This window comes from Panthera tigris, chromosome D4 (genome assembly GCF_018350195.1).
Source record: "Panthera tigris isolate Pti1 chromosome D4, P.tigris_Pti1_mat1.1, whole genome shotgun sequence".
In the NCBI taxonomy this organism is placed as follows: Eukaryota; Metazoa; Chordata; class Mammalia; order Carnivora; family Felidae; genus Panthera; species Panthera tigris.
Window position 1 is genome coordinate 30223652 of NC_056672.1, and position 19309 is coordinate 30242960.

General features: G+C 37.4%; 1 protein-coding gene across 4 annotated transcripts in view; it reads right to left on the reverse strand.

Annotated features, from left to right (window-relative positions):
• Positions 1-19309, reverse strand: part of SLC35D2 (solute carrier family 35 member D2) — a 57203-nt gene that overhangs the window by 29565 nt on the left and 8329 nt on the right. For 3 of the 4 annotated variants that reach the window (XM_042964631.1, XM_042964634.1, XM_042964633.1), the window contains 4 exons: positions 18249-18335; positions 13239-13306; positions 5288-5359; positions 4319-4387 (listed from right to left, as the gene is read on the reverse strand). In XM_042964631.1, coding sequence (XP_042820565.1) covers positions 4319-4387; positions 5288-5359; positions 13239-13306; positions 18249-18335 — 296 coding nt within the window. The remainder of the gene's footprint in view (positions 1-4318; positions 4388-5287; positions 5360-13238; positions 13307-18248; positions 18336-19309) is intronic. The other variant, XM_042964632.1, reaches the window with a different exon arrangement.

Consider the following 19309-nt stretch of genomic DNA (forward strand, 5'->3'; position numbering starts at 1 on the left):
TGATTTGTCCAACCCACCCAGTGGCTTTGCTTATTGTAATAAACAGGGCCATCTCCAGGGGAGATGCCCTGTGGGGACAGCTGGGCAGTGACTGGGGCAAGAGAGGTCGAAAGAGGAACTGACACCTCCATCTGGTGTCCCGCCGGTCACATCATCCACCAGCACGCCCCCACCCTGTTTGTCAAAAAGGCAAGGCAGTGATCCATTCCTTCTCTGCAATTCCTCTAAGGCTACCTTCTCCTCATTCTTTTGAACATCTTCTTTTCTACTTCCATTTTATATAAATAATACTGGTATAAAAATGTTCGGGGGCACACGGCACAGGGAGAGAAAGAACAGCTGAGCCATATGAGTCACCTACTACGCTTGATCCTACAGACAGTGCCAGACCCATGTCATAATTCATAAATACATATCATCAAGGAGGTTTCTTCTACCCTCTTAGGTTCAGTGACTGGAGCCTGCAAATTTAACTGACAGTAGCTTAACAAGAAAAAAGGAATACAACTTTTATAAAACATTTCACATGTATAGGAGTTCACAAAAAAGAAATGAATCTCAAATAAGTGGTTAGACTCTGCGGCTTATATATCATTTTAACAAAAAAAGACATTTGGATTCCAAGGAACAAATAAATTATGGAGAAAGGACTAGGAAATGCATGGGGGAAACCAATGGAAGATAAGTGTTACTGTAGTAAGGTTTATCTACACAGACTCATCTCGGTGCAGGTCCTCTGTCTCCAGTGAGACCTGCTCTCCTACTCCTGGTGCAGGAGAAGGGGGGCACATTCACAAAGGGAAATTTATGGTCTGCTTTTAGGCAGGAAAGGGGAAGATCGAGAACTCTTCCTACATCTGTTGGTTCTCAATTGCCTTCAGCTCAAAATAATGTTTGTGCCCAAGTGGCATATTTTAGAATGGCATATCCTGATCTCCTGCAACATAAAAATTTGTTTTAAAGAAAGATCATTTCTAACCAAAGAAAAAGAAATAGAGAGGCAAAAGTTGTGTCAAAATCTGAATGCAAACTAAACCAGATTTGCTTGAGGCTTCTGCTGGCATTATTAACTACAAATATATTTGTGAGAATGTAAATTAACTTTAGATCATCATAAATCAGAATTCTCTGGCTCAATCACACAAAAAATAAAATCTCTTAAAATAAGGGTCTTCCAAATCTCATCCCTACCCACATTTGGCTCCATGTTAAGAAGCGTCTGCTGTTCCGCAAAATGGCAAAGAGTCCAATGGATAAAAGAGCCAGGTTTCTAGGGGAGTGGAAAGGTGTTGCTCACTTCCTAGGAGAGCCCGAGGGAAATTCCCAGAGTTCTCAGATCTGCTCCGGGGGCCTCAAGTTTCCTAGCACCACTTGTTTAGGCCACTGGTAAAAGCACAGAAATTTGAAAAGAATTCATTTGCTTTAATAAATGAGAGCAAATTCATGGTTAACCCTTTAGTTGTCCTTTATGGCTGTTTACAGACATGATATTTTAACTTTATCTGACCATGTAACTTGCTTCAGCAAACAAAATGTAAGAGGAAGTAATGCATGGCATTTCCAAGAAAAAGCTTGAAGAGCTGGGGCACGATTCCCCACATGCCCTTTTCCCTCCCTTTGAGGCAGGGGTTCCATCAGCTTGGGTCCCTGAGTAGCTACAATGAGCTGAGCACCCTCAGAGCGTTAACTAATGTTGGTCTGAGTAAGTAGTGTGAGCAGAATATACTTGGTATGTTAATGTGGGAGCTGTTTGTTACAGCAGCATAAACTGGCTCATCTGAGTAAATCAGCTCTACAGTTATTTGCATTTAGACGAGGTGATTTGAATGAGCAGAGAGAAGGTTGGGGGTCACAGCTAGCCTGCAGCTAAGAACTGTGCTTGTCACCCACCTAGATAGTATCCATTCTGTGGGTGCTGAGGATGGGAAAGGTTGAGAAGTACTGTTCCAAGCTGGCTCTTGGGGGAAAGTTAGATGTTTTGGGAACACTACCCTTTGAGCTCATTAGAATATCACATGTGCTAATTATGAGCTGAATTTCTATTCACTGGGTCTGGAAATACGCCTCCGTATACACAGCATCTGAAGCACCATTCCTCACGAAAGCCTTACAGACATTTTTATAAACCATTTTTGTAAAAGTATACAATTGACTCTGAGTAGTTTCCAAATCAAGCTCTAAGAAACTTACAAAAAAGAGGCTGCCCAGGGGACACCTCAAAGCGCTGTGGGAGGAGGGCACTTTCAACAGAGCACCTCCCTCTTTTAGCTACTTTGCTCCTATGATTATCTTGGAACAAAATCTTCATGACTACAACAGGCTCTAAGTTCTGCTGTTTAAAGTCCACATACCAGAGACCTAAAACAGTGCTGAAAGTAGAAGCCAGCTTGTAGAGGGGCTGAACTCAGCCACAGATACGACTGGGGACAGGGATGTTACAGATGAAAATGTAAATAATAAACTTTGGTTAGGCAAGGGACTAAACACATTTATAATAATAAAAAAACAAAACAAATAAATTGTTAATATCTGTCACCATCTGGCATGATATATTTTCTAATCTGTTTCTTTTACTTATTGTCTGTCTCCACCAACTAGAATGGAAGCTCCGTACAGGCAAGGTTTCTTGTCTGTTTTGTTAACAGCTGGACTCCCCAGCACCTAGAATGATGCCTCGTGTATAGTACACACTCAACACGTATTTGGTGAACTTGGCCACATGCTAGAGTAAACCCCAGTTTTCTATCTCATTTCATTCTCACAAAGACACTACTAGGTGGGTCTGTTCTAACCTCCATTGCATAGTCGAAATAACTGGGGTGCGGGCAGGCTAAATCACTTGTCCTGGTTGTACAGCTAGTAAGCAAGGAGACTAGAATAAGAGAATATCCATGCCCTTATTTAATTTGCAATTAATGATCCAGAACTCTTCTTTCTCAATCAGTTAAGGAAACTAATTTAACTGAAATTCATCCAGTCTGCATTCTTCCCTTCACTCAGGTAGGGTTTTTTTTTTTTTTTCTATTCTTTACTGTACACATGAGTAAAACTGAGGCACAGAGAGGCTGAGAAACGGCTGACAAGGGGCTGGGCTAAGTTTTGGACCCAGGGAATATAACTGCACATATGCTTTAAGCACCAGGCTATAAAAGCCAGGAGTCTAGGGCGCCTGGGTGGCTCAGTCAGTTAAGCATCGGACTTCGGCACAGGTCATGATCTCACAGTGAATTCGAGCCCTGCGTCGGGCTTCGTGCTGACAGCTCAGAGCCTGCAGCCTGCTTCAGATTCTGTGTCCCCCTTTCTCTCAGCCCCTCCCCTGCTTGCACTCTGTCTCTCTCTGTCTCTCAAAAATAAATAAACATTTTTAAAAAATCTATTTAAAAGCCAGGAGTCTGAGTGTCTGCTTTCAAATGCAAACTTGGAGTCCGAATTCCTGGTCTTACATATTAACAAAAATGATACTATAATTGACCCTGAACAACACAGGTTTGAACTGTGCTGGTCCATTTATCCATGGATTTTTTTTTTTTCAATAAATACAGTACAATATTGTATTTGTATTTTGTATTTGTATTTGTAAATGTAAATGTATTTTCTCTTCCTTATGATTTTCTTAACATTTTTCTTTAGTTTGCTTTACTTTAGGAATACGGTATATGATACATATAACATACAAAATATGTGTTAATTGACTATGTTATCAGTAAGACTTCCAGTCAACAATAGGCTATTAGTAGTGAAGTTTTTAGGGAGTTGAAAGTTATACTTGGATTTTCCACGGAGGGAGGGGGAGTGGGAGGGAGTGCAGTTGGCACCCTTAATCCCCGTGTTGTTCAAGGGTCAACTTAGTCATGCACTGGTATTGGCTCCTGTCCCAGATATACAAATACATTTAATTAGAGTACCCCACCTGGGAAACAGACTGCTAAGGCATCACAGGTGATAAAACAAATCAGCATACAAGGGCTTTATAAAGCTGTTAATCTTGACCAAATGCCCAAGAACTTTTCAAGTAAATTTTTTGTACTGAAGACAAACATTCAGTAATAAAAGCAAGTAGTTTACTCCTTTTTATGAAAAAAAGCTGTATTCATATCTTCTAATGTTCCCTTTATACATTCTCAGAAATGTTCCGGCCAAGTTAGAACCCAGTCTGACTTTCACAGGAACACATGGGGAACCCACTAACATCAACAGACTTGTCTCCTAGCTGCTCAATTCAACTGCAGCCAGATGGAAAATGGAAAATGAGGGCGGGGTGGGGCCTATTGTCAAAGGCACAAAGAAGTTACTGAACAGAAACAGTCCAGAGTCTTACCCAGCTGCTATGAAAGCGCCAAGTATGATGGTAAAAACACTGACGATGATGTTCAAGGAATAGTGTTTCCTGGGATAAATAGATGGATAGATGATAGAGAAAGAAAGAAAAAGGAAAAAATATGGATTACAATTCTTAAACTGAAAATACACATTGCTCACAGTTTTATAGCTAAAATCTAACGGACATCGCTTTACAGAGAGAAAGCACTGTAAGTATCTGTAAGAGGATTAATAAATCAGACCAAATGTCTTTCTTAAACAGTTGTCTAATTTAATTGTAAGTGTATTTCTCTGTTCTCATTAGAAAGATGCTATGACAGAATGCAGAAGGGCTCCTGCCGACAGTTCTAGATGGTCTTATATCAAGCATCCAAAGACTAAGATAAAATTCAACATAGGACTTAGAACATTGGGCCATCATCAAAATTCCATTGCTAAATAATCTTCCTAAGCAAAATCAGGAACCACCTTTTCTGATACTGGCCTGAGTATCTTTATGAGAAATTTTTAAACTAACATTATAAAAATTAATTTATTCCTATGTTCTATTGTAATCACTACATCAGAATGGATTTTCATGACTTCCTGCATTCCTATTCTATATGTACACATGGAGAATTTTTCCTCTGTATTCCTGTCAGGGTATATTCCAGCTGGCTCAGGAAACATACTTACATCTGTTTGGGGATTGTTGGTTTTTATTTTTTTTTTATAATTTTCTATTATAAACACATATTATTAGTCTACTATAAAATCACAAGCAAAAAAAAATCACTCATGTTCTTATGGAATCATGGAAACAGGAGACTGCTTTTAAATGAATAAACCATTTGTCCTTAAGTTATTGCTACTAGCAATTCAAATTGACTATTTGGAAAAAAAATTAGATATTGAGAACTTGCTAAGCAAAAATAATATGGGATGAGGGGAAAGGACATGAGAGGAACAGAGGAAACAGAAAAATCACCCAAGTATGATGGTTTCCAGGAGTAAAGTAAGTGGAATGGTAAATTTCCTGAGCACGGTGAACATCGGCAAACTGTCGGGAAAAGATTCAAGTATAGTAACATCAGATACCAAGTATTTTTTTCACATGCTTTACATTTTTAATTAAGCCCACTAACTTTCCAAATTAAATATAAGAAATTAACCTTAATTCTCACATATAACACCAACAAATCACATTAAATAATAGAAATGGAGATTTAGTAGTTTCATGCCACTTTTGCTTATTAGCAATTTTTTTCACTTGCTAGCAATTTTTAAAAATCATGTTATCCAACTACTGCAAAGATTGTGCTAAAACTACAAAGACTATGCTAAAATACCGTATGCAGTATACACCAACACACCCTTTGGCAAATTAAGTTGGAATTATGTATCAACAGTCATTAAGTGCTAACCTTGGACCTAATGATTTCTTTTTGGGAAATTCAGCCCAAGGTAATAATACAAAAGAAAGAAAAAAACCAGGTGTGCAAATGTGTTCATTACAACAGTGTCTTTGGAGAAAACATCAGAAACAACCTAAAAGTCATACAATAAGGGGCGCCTGGGTGGCTCAGTACATTAAGCATCTGACTTCGGCTCAGGTCATGATACTGTGTTTGCGGGTTTGAGCCCTGCAGCAGGCTCTGTGCTGACAGCTCAGAGCCTGGAGCCTGCTTTGGATTCTGTGTCTCCCTTTCTCTCTGCCCCTCCCCTGCTCACTCTCTCTCTCTCTCGGTCTCTTAAAATATAAAATAAAACATTAAAAAACAGTCACACAATAAGACAGTGATAAAATATATGATAAATCTATTTGAGGGAACATTACACATTAACTCTAGAATGTAAAACTTTATACCACTATTGTAAAATAAATATTAAATAAAACAAGGAGAATACATAACTATGTAGAAGCTACAACTGTAACATGACACATTGTACATATGGGGAAACACTGAAATCAATATTTAAAATAGTATGTTAGAAGATAAAGTTATGAGTTATTTTTTCCTCAAAACTTTATGTAATGAGGCTATATTCATTGCCTTTTAAAAATACTTAAGAACTTTCAGTGGGGCCTCAAAACTCAGAGATTCCAAAACACAGCTCAATGCACACCCAAAAAAACTGACTAGGCTGGAACAGCCAACCTCCACCTGCTTCCAGATGTCACCCTGAGAAGATGGTGACCTGGAGAAAGAAAGTCAGAACCACAGCCAGGACAGCAGTGACCATCTCCTCTGGACCAGACCTGTGGAGGGGTTCCATGTGATCAATGATGCCACAACCAGAGAACAAGTACAGAAAGAATTTTCAGGAACTTTATACCCACACTTAAAGATATCTTATGAGGGGTGCCTGGGTGGCTCAGTTGGTTAAGCGGCCGACTTCGGCTCAGGTCACAATTTCATGGTCCGTGAGTTTGAGCCCCGCGTTGGGCTCTGTGCTGACAGCTCAGAGCCTGGAGCCCGTTTCAGATTCTGTGTCTCCCTCTCTCTGACCCTCCCCCGTTCATGATCTGTCTCTCTCTGTCTCAAAAATAAATAAATGTTAAAAAAAAAAAAAAAAGATCTCTTATGAGACTGATTAGAACTGCCTTTTTCAAAGCACCCAAAAAGTCAATTAATTCCAAAAAGTATTTTTAATGATGCCTTTTAAAAGCAAGTAAGTTATACTTAATGATGAAAAGCTGACTGTTTTCCCCTTAAGATCAGCAATAAGACCAGAATGTTTGCTCTCAACACTACATCAATTCAACATATACTTGGGATTCTAGAAGAGGCAATTAAACTGAAAAAAAAAAAAAAAAAAGGATACTGTTTAGAAAGCAAGAAATAAAGTTATCCCTATTTGCAAATGACACATAAAGAAAATCCTAAGGAATCCACTAAAGAGTTATCATAATGAATAGTTAAGTAAGAGTGCAGGAAAAAAATTGCATATACAAAAATCAATTACATTTCTATATATATTGCAATGAGCAATCCAAAAAGGAAATTAAAACAATTCCATTAATGATAGCATCAAAAGAAAAAAATTCTTAGGAATAAATTTAAGAAAATAAGTGTAAGACTTGTACACTAAAAACTACAAAATATTGTTAGAGGATTAAAGAAGCGTTAAGTGGAAAGATACTCCATGTTTCTGGATCAATAGGCTTAAAATTGTTAAAGTATTGGAAATACTCCCAAATAGATCTATAGTTTCAACACAATCCTATCAAAATCTCAGTTGGCTTTTTTTTCCCCCCAGAAATTAACAAGCTGATGTTAAAACTGATATGGTGAGGCACCTGGCTGGCTCAGACAGTACAGCATGAGACTCTTGATCTCAGGGTCGTGAGTTCAAGCCCCATACTGGGTATGGAGCCTACTTAAAATAAAGATTGGGGCACCTGAGTGGCTCACTCGGTTGAGTATCTGACTCTTGTTTTCAGTTCAGGTCATGATCCCAGGGTCGTGGGATTGAGCCCCACATTGGGCTCTGAGCTGAGCATGGAGCCTACTTAAGATTCTCTCCCTGTCCCTGTCCCTGTCCCTCTCCCTCTCTCTCCCCCACCCACCCCATGCCCCTTTCCCCAGCTTGCACTTTTTCTCTATCTAAAATTTAAAAAATCTATAAAAAATAAAGATTAAAAAAATCAAAATATGGCCATGCAAGAAAGCTAAAACAAGAAAGCTAAACCAGAAAGCTAGAACAATCTTGAAAAAGAATAAAGTTGGTGGACCCAATGTGAAAACTTATTACAAAGGTACAGTAATTAGCACTATCTAGTTATTGATTATAGACATGTAATCAAAGGAATAGGATTAAGAATCTAGAAATAAATCCATACAATTATGGTCAATTCATTTTCAACAAGGGTTCCAAGACAATACAATGGGGAAAGAAAAGTCTTTTCAACAAATGGTGCTGGGACAACTGAATATGCATCCACAAGCAAAAGAATGAATTTGAACCCCTTTCTCACACCATATACAAGAATTTATCACATATCAAAGACCTAAATATGGGAGCTAAAATTATTAAAATTTTTGAAGAAAGCATAGGGATAAATCTTCATGACCTTGGATTAGGCAGTCTTCTTAGATATAATACCAAAAGTACAAGCAGCAAAAGAAAGACTTGATAAATAAGACTTCATCAAAATTTTCAACTTTTATAAATGGATAATCAGAAGGTGATATATACAAACAATAGAATATTATTTAGCCTTAAAAAAGTAATAGGGGTGCCTGGCTGGCACACTTGGCAGAGCATGTGACTCATGATTTTGGGGTTGTGAGTTCAAGCCCCAGGGTGGATGTAGAGATCACTTTAAAAATAAAATCTTTTAAAAAGAGAATAAAATTCTTATACATGCTACAACATGAGTGAACCTTGAAAACATTATACTGAAATAAGCCGTAACTTAAAAAAAAAAAAAAGACTGTATCATTTCACTTGTATGAAATATCTGGAGTAGGCAAGTTAATTGAGACAGAATGTAATATAAAGGTTACCTGTGGCTGGAAGCATGAGAAAATTGGCAGTTATTTTTTAATGGGTACAGAGCTTCAGTTTAAGATGATGTTAAAGTTCAAGGAATAGATACTGAAGATGGTTGCTCAACATGTGAATATACTGAATGCCAATGAACCATATACTTAAAAATGGTTAAAATGGTAAATTTTATGTTACATATATTTTACCTTAATTGTTAATTAAATTTTTAAAAACCTAAAACTTTTGTGTTTCAAAGTATACCATTAAGAGAGTAAAAAGACAACCTACAAAATAAGAGAAAACTTTGCAATCTTGTGTGTTAAGTGTTAAGGGACTTGTATATAAAATATATAAAGAGGACTTACAGCTTAAAAATAAAAAGATGAATAACCATATTAAAAATATGCAGAAGATCTGAATAGATATTTCTCTAAAATATATCTATAGCTATATCTATATAGATAGATGGCCAATAAGCACATGAAAAGATGCTCAATACCATTAGTTATCAGAGAAATGGAATCAAAACCATGAGATACTACTTCACAACTACTAGAACAGCCATAATCAGAACAACAGACAATAACAAATTTGGCAAGAATGTAGAGAAGTTGTAGCCCTGTAAACTGGTATAGCTACTTTGAGAAATAGTTTGACGTTCCACAAAATGTTAAACAGAACTGCCATATGACCAGCAATCCTACTCCTAGACATAAATCCAATCAATGGCAATCCCATTCTTCAATGAAGTCATCCTTGTCTCCTTTCTTTCTCCCACACATGTTATTTATCAGGAAATTGTGTTGGCTGGTCCTTCACAATATATCCAGAACCTAGATTGTGGCCTGAACATAACCTTTACCATTAAAAACAACCAGGGGAGGGGTGCCTGGGTGGCTCAGATAGTTGAGCGTCCAACTTTTGATTTTTGCTCAGGTCATAATCCCAGGGTCATGGGATGGAGCCCTACATCAGACCTGCTTAAGATTCTCTCTCTCTCCCCTGCCCCTCTCCCCTGCTCATGTGCTCTCTCTCTCCCTCCAAAATAAAATAAAATAAAATAAAATAAAATAAAATAAAATAAAATAAAATAAAATAAAATAAAATAAAATAAAATAAAATAAAATAAAAATAAACAGGGGATCCTTGGAGAATGGCAGGAAAAGTTCAAGACAAGCCTGGGACATCATGTGCCAGAAAGCAAGGAACTAACCAGAGCACTGGGGCACTAGAACATAAAAGCCAACTCATAGGGGCTCCCATTGGCCTGAGATGGGATAATGTGAGCCTCAAAAGAATTATTTATATAATTAACTAAAAACATCAAGTAAATGAAATAGATCAATAGAATATACTAGAGCACCCAGAAATAAACCCACACAAATATAGTCAACTGACCTTTGACAAAGGAGCAACCATAATTTAATGGAGAATGGATGGTCTTTTCAACAAACCATGCTAAAACAACTAGACATCTACATGCAAAAAACGGAATCTAGACAGACCCTACACCTTTCACAAATAAACTCAAAATAGACCATATGCTTAAATGTAAAATGCAACCTATCAAATTCCTGGAAGATAGCACAGGACAAAATGTAGGTGATGGGGTACAGCAATGAGTTGTTTTTTTTTTTATCTTTAAAGAAATTTTTTAATGTTTTATTTTATTTTTGAGAGTGGGGGGAGAGAGGGAGAGTGGGGGAGGAACAGAGACAGAGGGAGACAGAATCCCAAGCAGGCTCCAGACTGCAAGCTGTCAGCACAAAGCCCAACACGGGGCTCTAACCCACGTACCATGAGATCATGACCTGAGCCAAAGTTGGACACTTAACCAACTCAGGCACCCCTAAGATTTTATTAAGTAATCTCTACACCCAACATGGGATTCAAACTTACAACCCCAAGATCAAAAGTCATATGCTCCACCAACTGAGCCAGCCAGACACCCCTCAACAATGAGTTTTTAAATACAACACCAAAAGCATGAACCACGAGAGAAAAAAATGATATGGAACTTCATTAAAATTTAAAACTTCTCTGAAAGACAACACTAAGAGAACAAAAAGACAAAACTACAGACTGAAAGAAAATACTTGCAAAACACAGATCTGACAAAAGACTTCTATCAAGTAAATGGAAATTCATGAGTTTATAATGATTATAGTAAAAAAACCAAACAAGCAAAAACTCTCACTGGTCACCACTGAAGGTGACAGGACACTAATTTATTATACTGAACATGTATAAATAAAGCTTACGCCCTGCCTTTCTTGTGTGAAATGGTGGAAGTTTGTATTTATTAAAGAAGTTTACATAATACATGAAGACAGGGTGATCTGCAACTTGTAATGAAATAATGGATCTAGAAAGTCATCATCAATGAATCTAAAACCATTAGGTGAAAGACTGATGGGAGTGCCTGGGTGGCTCAGTCAGTTAGGCATCTGACTTCAGCTCAGGTCATGATCTCACGGTTTATGACTCTGAGCCCCATGTCGGGCTCTGTGCTGACAGTCAGAGCCAGGAGCCGTCTTTGGATCTGTGTCTCCCTCTCTCTCTGCCCCTCCCTCACTCATTCTCATTCTGTCTCTCTCTCTCTCTCAAAAATGAATAAAACATTAAAAAAGGAAGGAAGGAAGGAAGGAAGGAAGAAAGAAAAAGAGAAAGAAAGAAAAAGAAAGAGAAAGAAAGAGAAGAAAGAAAGAAAGAAAGAAAGAAAGAAAGAAAGAAAGAAAGAAAAGACTGGCTGACTGACTGACTGATGGGGCACTTTCTAATGAAGGGACCAGACTGACCCCTTAAAATCATTAAAAGGGGAATCGATCAATGTAATATCATTATAAGTAGGTCACTTGAGGAAATCTTTATGGGTGTTAGATACTGCAGTGATAGATTTCACAGACTTATACACAGGCCAAAACTTATCATTTGTGCATTATAATTATGTACAGTTTATTTTATACCAATTATACCTCAAAAAGGGGTTTTTTAAAAAAGTGGGCTAGGGGTACCTGGGTGGCTCAGTCGGTTAACAGTCCAAAGCTATGATCTCACAGTTCATGGGATCAAGCCCCATGTGCTTGGTATTCTCTCTCTCCCTCTCCCTCTGTCCCTCCTCTGCTCGTGCTCTCTCTCAAAATAAAGAAAATAAACATTTTTTTAAGAAGTGGGCTAAAACATTATGTGCCCCATGATGCAATAGAAAGAACCCAACATCACCAATAAACTGATCTTGTCTGAAAAACTGAACCTAATATGATCAAAGCAGTAGAACCAGCTACCAGTTTACAGAAAATATGAGGCACAGCAGAACACATTACATGACACCACGTGAACAATCTTTCTTCCTCCTTACTCTCATTTTCTGGTTAACTCTCTTCTCCTAGAAACCCCACGGCACTTGAGAAGCCATCTTCTCCAAATGCATGTAGGGAAGTGTTTAAGAACACTTGTAATAAAGATGTTTCTAACATTGCTACCTTGAGAACAGTGTTGTATCAATGAATGGAAGTTATACTCATTCCTCAATGCATGTAGAGCCTTTCAGAACACCTATAATAAGTATGCTTCTAAAATCACTTTAAAAAAAAAAGAAGAGGGGCACCTGGGTGGCTCAGTCGGTTAAGCGTTCAACTCCTGATCTCAGCTCAGGTCTTGAGTTCAAGCCCCTCATTGGGCTCTACACTGGGGGTGAAGCCTACATTTAAAAAAGAAGAGGACGAAGAAGGTGGGGAGGGGAGGAGGGGGAGGGAGAAGGGAGGAGGGGGAGGGAGAAGGGAGGAGGGGGAGGGAGAAGGGAGGAGGGGGAGGGAGAAGGGAGGAGGGGGAGGGAGAAGGGAGGAGGGGGAGGGAGAAGGGAGGAGGGGGAGGGAGAAGGGAGGAGGGGGAGGGGGGAGAAAGAGGGGTGGGGGAAGGAAGAGGAAGAAGAAGGAAACAAAGCCTTCATCTGTGAAGCGGAGACCCCTGATGCAAGGAGTGAGCAGCTGTCAGTGTTAACCGAAACCATTCCCCACAGCTGCAGGTGAACTCACTCAGAGACAAGCCAATAAGATCCATGGTAACACAGAATAGCACCTAACTCCGGAAGCTTTAATACAAATTTGATACAATTAAGGAAAACCGTCCCAATCCCAGAAAGAAACAAAACAAAACAAAAAAACTAAAATGTAGAACTAAAACCAGTATTTCACATTTTATTTTCTACAACTACAATCTGTCCTTTCCAAATAAGAGGAAAGAGGAGAGGTCTACTTTCTGTTGTCAGTTTTATATGTCCTTCTTCTGGTCTACCTTCCACCTGCCCCCTTTTTACTCTCACTATACAAATAGGGCTTTCCTCAATCTCATGTAATATTTTGAAAAAATCAAACTTGGTCTTTGTATTGTACCATTAGAAACAAACGAGTGAAGAACCTCCCATCAACCATTCCCCTGCACCATACCTTAATTTACTTGTGCTTGATAATCCACTTATGTGGTTTCCAACATAGAGGAGAGGCAGAGGAAACAACTTCCATGAAAAAAAAAAGAATATTTGATTAGAACTCCAATAATGATTTTCCTTCATATATATAGATGGTGACACTCACTCCCCATCAGTAAGCAAATCATTTCCCTGTAACAACTGTGAATTTTCCACAATCTAAAACACACCACAGGGTGCCTGGGTGGCTTAGTCAGTTAAGCGTCTGCGTTCAGCTCAGGTCATGATCTCACAGTTCGTGAATTCGAGCCCCACGAGCCCCACATCAGGCTCTCTGCTATCCGAGCAGAGCCCGCTTCATACCCTCTGTCCCCGTCTCTTTCTGCCCCTCCCCTGCTTGCTCACACACACACACTCTCTCTCTCTCAAAAATAAATAAAATAAAAACTTTAAATAAATAAAACACACCACTGGAATGTCACAAGGTTGGTGACCCTTTCAAAAAGTTGTGTCTACCACCCACATTACTTTGGAGTTACTTTATTTGTTTTCAAGGTCTAGAATGATTACATATCTACCAAGGTTAAACAACATACCAGTAGTACTTGAATTAGGTTTACTGAGCTCTGACCTCCTGAATTATTTTGTCAAGAGAAATACTGTTCAGAACATACTGAAGAAACATACAAAAGACCTACTCTTCCATAAATGAAAAAAATATATATCCTTTCATAAGGTCACACACTAACTGAGAACTTTTTGACTGATATACAATCCACAGCTATCAAGGGGAGTCCAACATTTTTTTCCCACTAAAAAGACATTAAGTGTGCAATTCAGATAAGACATCCTTTGAAGGATTTTGAAATACTAAGTGTCATTTACCCCCCAAAAATTAGAAAACGTTATTATCAGGAGATTTGTTCAAGAAAGAAAGAGAGGGCCTCGCATCCAAGACCTTCCCCTTCATTCACAACATTCTGGTTGACAGCCTACAACTGGCTAAACAATAAAACTTCTGGGATATTACAACTTTAGAGGTTCTTAGGTATTGAAAAGAATCAGTTGCCCTCCTTTCCATGTATAATTCAAAATAAAAACAATACTGACTTCTAGTTCCTGGTAACGGTGAGCTAGATTATCTGTGTTAATCTCCCTGCTAAAAACAATTAAAAATGCTAGGTAAAATAACTTAAAACCTTTATAAAAGCATGAAATATGTGGGAGATAGTGAGTCTCCAAGCCAAAAACTAAAGCAAGAACAGAAACCCAGAAACAATGGAAGGCAGAGGGCAGCAGAACTGCATCATCTTCAAGGGTCTGTCAGATTAGAATGCTACCCCCCAACAAGAATGTCTTTTGAAAGCAAAGGAAAAATATGCAGTCTTTTTCAGACAAAAAAAAAAAAAAAAAAAAAAAAAACTAAGGGAATTTAAGCAGACTATTAGTAAAGGAAATTCTAAAGGAGGTAATTTAATCAGGAGGAAAGTAGAAAGTGTGGGATGCAAAAAGGAGAGAAAAGCAAAGGGAGCAGTAAATACGTGGGTAAATATAAATAAACATTGATGGGTTTTTTTTTAAAGAAAATAAAAATATATTGTGAGATCTACATAAAGTTATTCAAGTACCTGTTGAAAACAGCACATTAAATTGGGAGGAGGGGTAAATGTGTAAAAGTCCTTACACTGTTGAAGGGGAAGATACACTTATTTTTTTTTAAGTTTCTTTCTTGTGAGAGAAAGAGAGAGAGAGCATGAGCAAGGGAGGGGCAGAGAGAAAGAGCGAGAGAGAATCCCAAGCAGGCTTCGTGCTGTCAGGAAAGAGCCCAAAGTGGGCTCAATTTCACAAACCATGAGATCATGACCTGAGCTGAAGTCAAGATTTGGACGCTTACTGACTGAGCCACCCAGGAGCATGAGGGGGAAGGTACACTTATTAATTAACTTTACAGTTTGATAAGTTAGATATGCCTGCTGTAGTTTCCAGGTACACTAAAAGAACTGAAACAGAAGTCCACCTCATATATAGTTGATCCTTGGATAATGTGAAGCTTAGGGATGCCAACACCCTACACAGTCAAAAATCCATGTATAGCTTTTGATTTCCCCAAAACCTAACTGCTAATAGCCTACTGTTGACTGGCAGTCTTAGTAATAACATAAACAGGCACTCATATTTTGTATGTTACATGTGTTATATACTACATTCTTACATAAAGTAAGCTAGAAAAAAGAAAATGTTAAAATCATAAGAAAAAACACATTTACAACCCTGTACTGTATTCATCCAAAATAAAAAAAAAATCCACATATGATGAACCTATGCAGTTGAAATCCATGTTGTTTCAGGGTGAGCTGTGATTAAACACTTTACCTGGAAGATTTAGCTAAAGTTTTAGGCACCTAACGATATGGCCTCAAAATAAATTAAACAAAACAAAAAACCTGACATCAATACCAAGAGAAATAGACAAATCCATAATCAGAGATGATGGCTACAATAATATTTTCTATTTCACATGCTCTTAAAATGTGACTTTAACACTTTCTTCCATCCAGAGGTATGATCTAGGTCCCTTCCTCTTAAAACTGCATGGGATTGTTTCAATTAATAATGTACAGATGAAATGCTGCTATGTGACCTTTGAGGCTAGGTCATAAAAAGCAAGGCAGTTTTGCCCTGCTTGCTGGAACACTCACCCTTGAAGAATTCAGCACCATGTGACCACTTTGACTCCCCTGAGCCTGCCATTTTGTAAGGAAGCCCAAATTAGCCTATAGGAGTGACCACACAGAGAGGCCTAAGATTATAGGAAGAGAGGTTTGTGACCAGCTCCCAGCTGCACTAACCAGCAACCCCATCATTGTTTCTACTCTGCTACTGTCTGTCCGAAACTATATAGAAGCCTTAAGCCAGAACTACCCAGTTGACACTGTCCTGAATTCCTGAACCACAGTTACTGTGAGAAATAACACAGTGATTATTATTTTGAGTCACAAGTTATGTAGCAAATGATAACTGGAATAGGCATATAAGGTATCAACAAAAAGCCTACAACAAACAACACACTAAACGGTAAAATGCCAAAAGCTTCCCCTTGAAGATCAGCCAGTATTACCACTTCTACCAAATTGTACTGAGGGTCCTATACGATACAGTAACCAAAGTAAAAGAATAAAAGTTAGAATGTTGGAAAGAATGAAGCAAAACTGTCATTTGTTGTAGAAGATGACCTGATCGTGAATGTAGAAAAATCTAAAGGAAACCACAAATAAATTATGATTAATATTCTATAATTTTGCAAATATAAAAACAATATATAAATGCAATATAAAAACATACCCATCTAATTTTCCAAATTATATATACATATATAAATATAGTCATTTATAATATATAAATGAGTAAACATCAAATATATATAAAAAGTATATTATTAAATATATATATAAATAAGTAAAGATTAAATTATTAAATATATATTTATACATAAATATATAAATAAGTAAACATTAAATATATATATACATTTTGAGAGTGAGCAGGGGAGGGTGAGAGAGAGAGAGAGAGAGAGAGAGAGAGAGAGAGACAGAGAATCCCAAGCAGGCTCCATGCCCAACATGGAGCCCCCACATGGGGCTTGATCTCATGAACCATGAGATCACGACCTGAGCCGAAATCAAGAGTTGGATGCTTAACTGACTGAGCCATCCAGGTGCCCCCAAATAATATATTTTTTAAAGATATATGCAATAGCAAAAACTCAAAAAAAAATGTTCACAACAGTATTCTCTTTACAGAACACTCAAGAATAGTATGAGTTCAGCAAAACATAATTCAGGGACACATATTAGAATAATTACAAAGAAAGTAAGAAAATTATTATTACGAAAGTCAAAATAGTGGGTAAGGAGGATTCTGTGATCCCATCTCATGATCTAGGTAATGATTACATGCGTTATTATTCATTCAAGTATACATTCATGTATGATGCCTTTTCCCTACATATAGATCATATTTCACAGTGCTTAAAGTGTTTTAAAACTATAGCATATCATAAACTAAGTGTAGCAAGGCCAACGATGTTCTGATTGTTCCTATGATGATTGGGTTAATAGCCTTCGTTATACTTCAATATTTTGTTTTTCTCTTTTTGTGGATGTCCCTGATGCTTAGTCAGACTGATGATTAATCTAGTGACAGATGCCAGCATCTTTCCAGGGCTTAGAGACATGGTAGTGAACAAGCCAGGAGAGGTTCTCACTCTCAAGGAACTGACAGCCTGATTTAACTTCCCTAAATCCAAAAATGTCATCAAAATACAGTTAATACTACCTGTTGTATAGGACTGTTCTAAGAATTAAATGGTTGACTTAAAGCAACTGTTTATTGAGCCAGCAACTGTTTAAAAAAGGTAGCTCTGTTCCTCATTCCCAGGAAGGTAAGGCAGGTTTTATGTTTCTAGTTCCACCACAGAAAAACCCATGTATTTCTATGTGCATCAAATTATATTTTTCATTCTACTCACAGCTTTTATCAATCCAGGCAAAAAATGAAAACTTAAAATAGGATCAGAAAAGAAGGCCCTATGAGCCAAATCTGGCCCATCTTTTGTCTATGTAAATAAAGTTTCATTAGAAGACGATGACAGCAATTTATTTATCTATCATGGTACAGTGGCAGAGCTGAATAATTGCAACAGAGATGGTCTGGCCCACAAAGCCTAAATATTTACTATCTGCTTTTTTACCAAAAAAGCCTACCAAATCCTAATACTATAGGGCTTTGCCATTTCAGAAGACACATAGTATTATTTAGTGTCAGTTGCTAAGCACACACTTTGACTATTATTACATTATGTTAATGAACAACTGAATGAATGATATAAAATCTCTGTTAAGAAGTTTCTACCCAGTGTAGGCAGGAAGCACAGTGTGTATGGAAACCGACATGCATTCTAAGATCAATTTGTAATTCTATAGTATTTTCATATCTTTCACCATAGTTATTTGTACTCGTCATCACATACCTTCACGGGAATTTTCTTGTCAAAATCAGGGAAGTGAATTATTTTATTTAGTTTGGACACATACAGTATCATTATGGTAGCTGCCATCTAAAAAAAAGGGAAGGAGAAACTTCAGCAAAATATCTGGAAAGACTGAGGTACAAAGACACCTTCAGAAGAAAATACATTCATCAAAAAGAATATATTATCCAAAAAAAATCCATTTTCTAGGTTCCAAAAAATAACTATTTCTTGGAATATCAAAATTGTTTTTCTTGCCAATGTATGAATTCTATCAGAACTATAGGCAAAAAGTGTTAAGATCAAATAGACTCACACACATATATGCATATTATCTCAAGGGGTTCAGAGAAAGAAATGGTGTCCCCAAAACTATCCAGAGTAACCACAGTTGGTGAGGCCAGTCCTTGATCCTGGACCATACTTCCCATGTACTGAACATACGGACACCTTTCCACATAAAGTGAGTCTAGGGGTACTGCAAGGGGGCAAACTCCACACTAACACACTTTTTGTAAAGTCTAATATTCCTATAACACAGAAGACAAATTAAGAGAAAAACAATTTTAAAAGGGATCTAGTTTTCTCTTCAATCTTAGCCGGTACTGCAAAAATGTCTCATTCAAATCCTACTCATCTAGAGTACAAGTATATTAGAAATACTCCAGATTATTATGAAATAAAAAATTTTAATATCATCTTCCTATGCAAATTTTAGAACTTACTCAATTGTTTCCATATTATTATGAAAAAATTTAAGGCATCCTTCAACATGATTATCCCTAAACCCTGAGCCTAATGAATTTACAAATGTAATACTTATGATAGATCGTAACATAAGGCCATCTTGAATTATAATTATAGTTTGTATTTATAACTGACCTTATAATTCTTACAGAAATATACTAACATTTATTTAAAATATTCTGTAACTCAGACTTTTAAATGAGGTCTGCTGCCCTCTTCCCCCACAAATTGTGTATCAGAAAGGCTTTATTTTGAGCACAAGCCAGTGAATTTTTATTTGCCTTGGGGATTACTAAGGGCACATTATCACATAT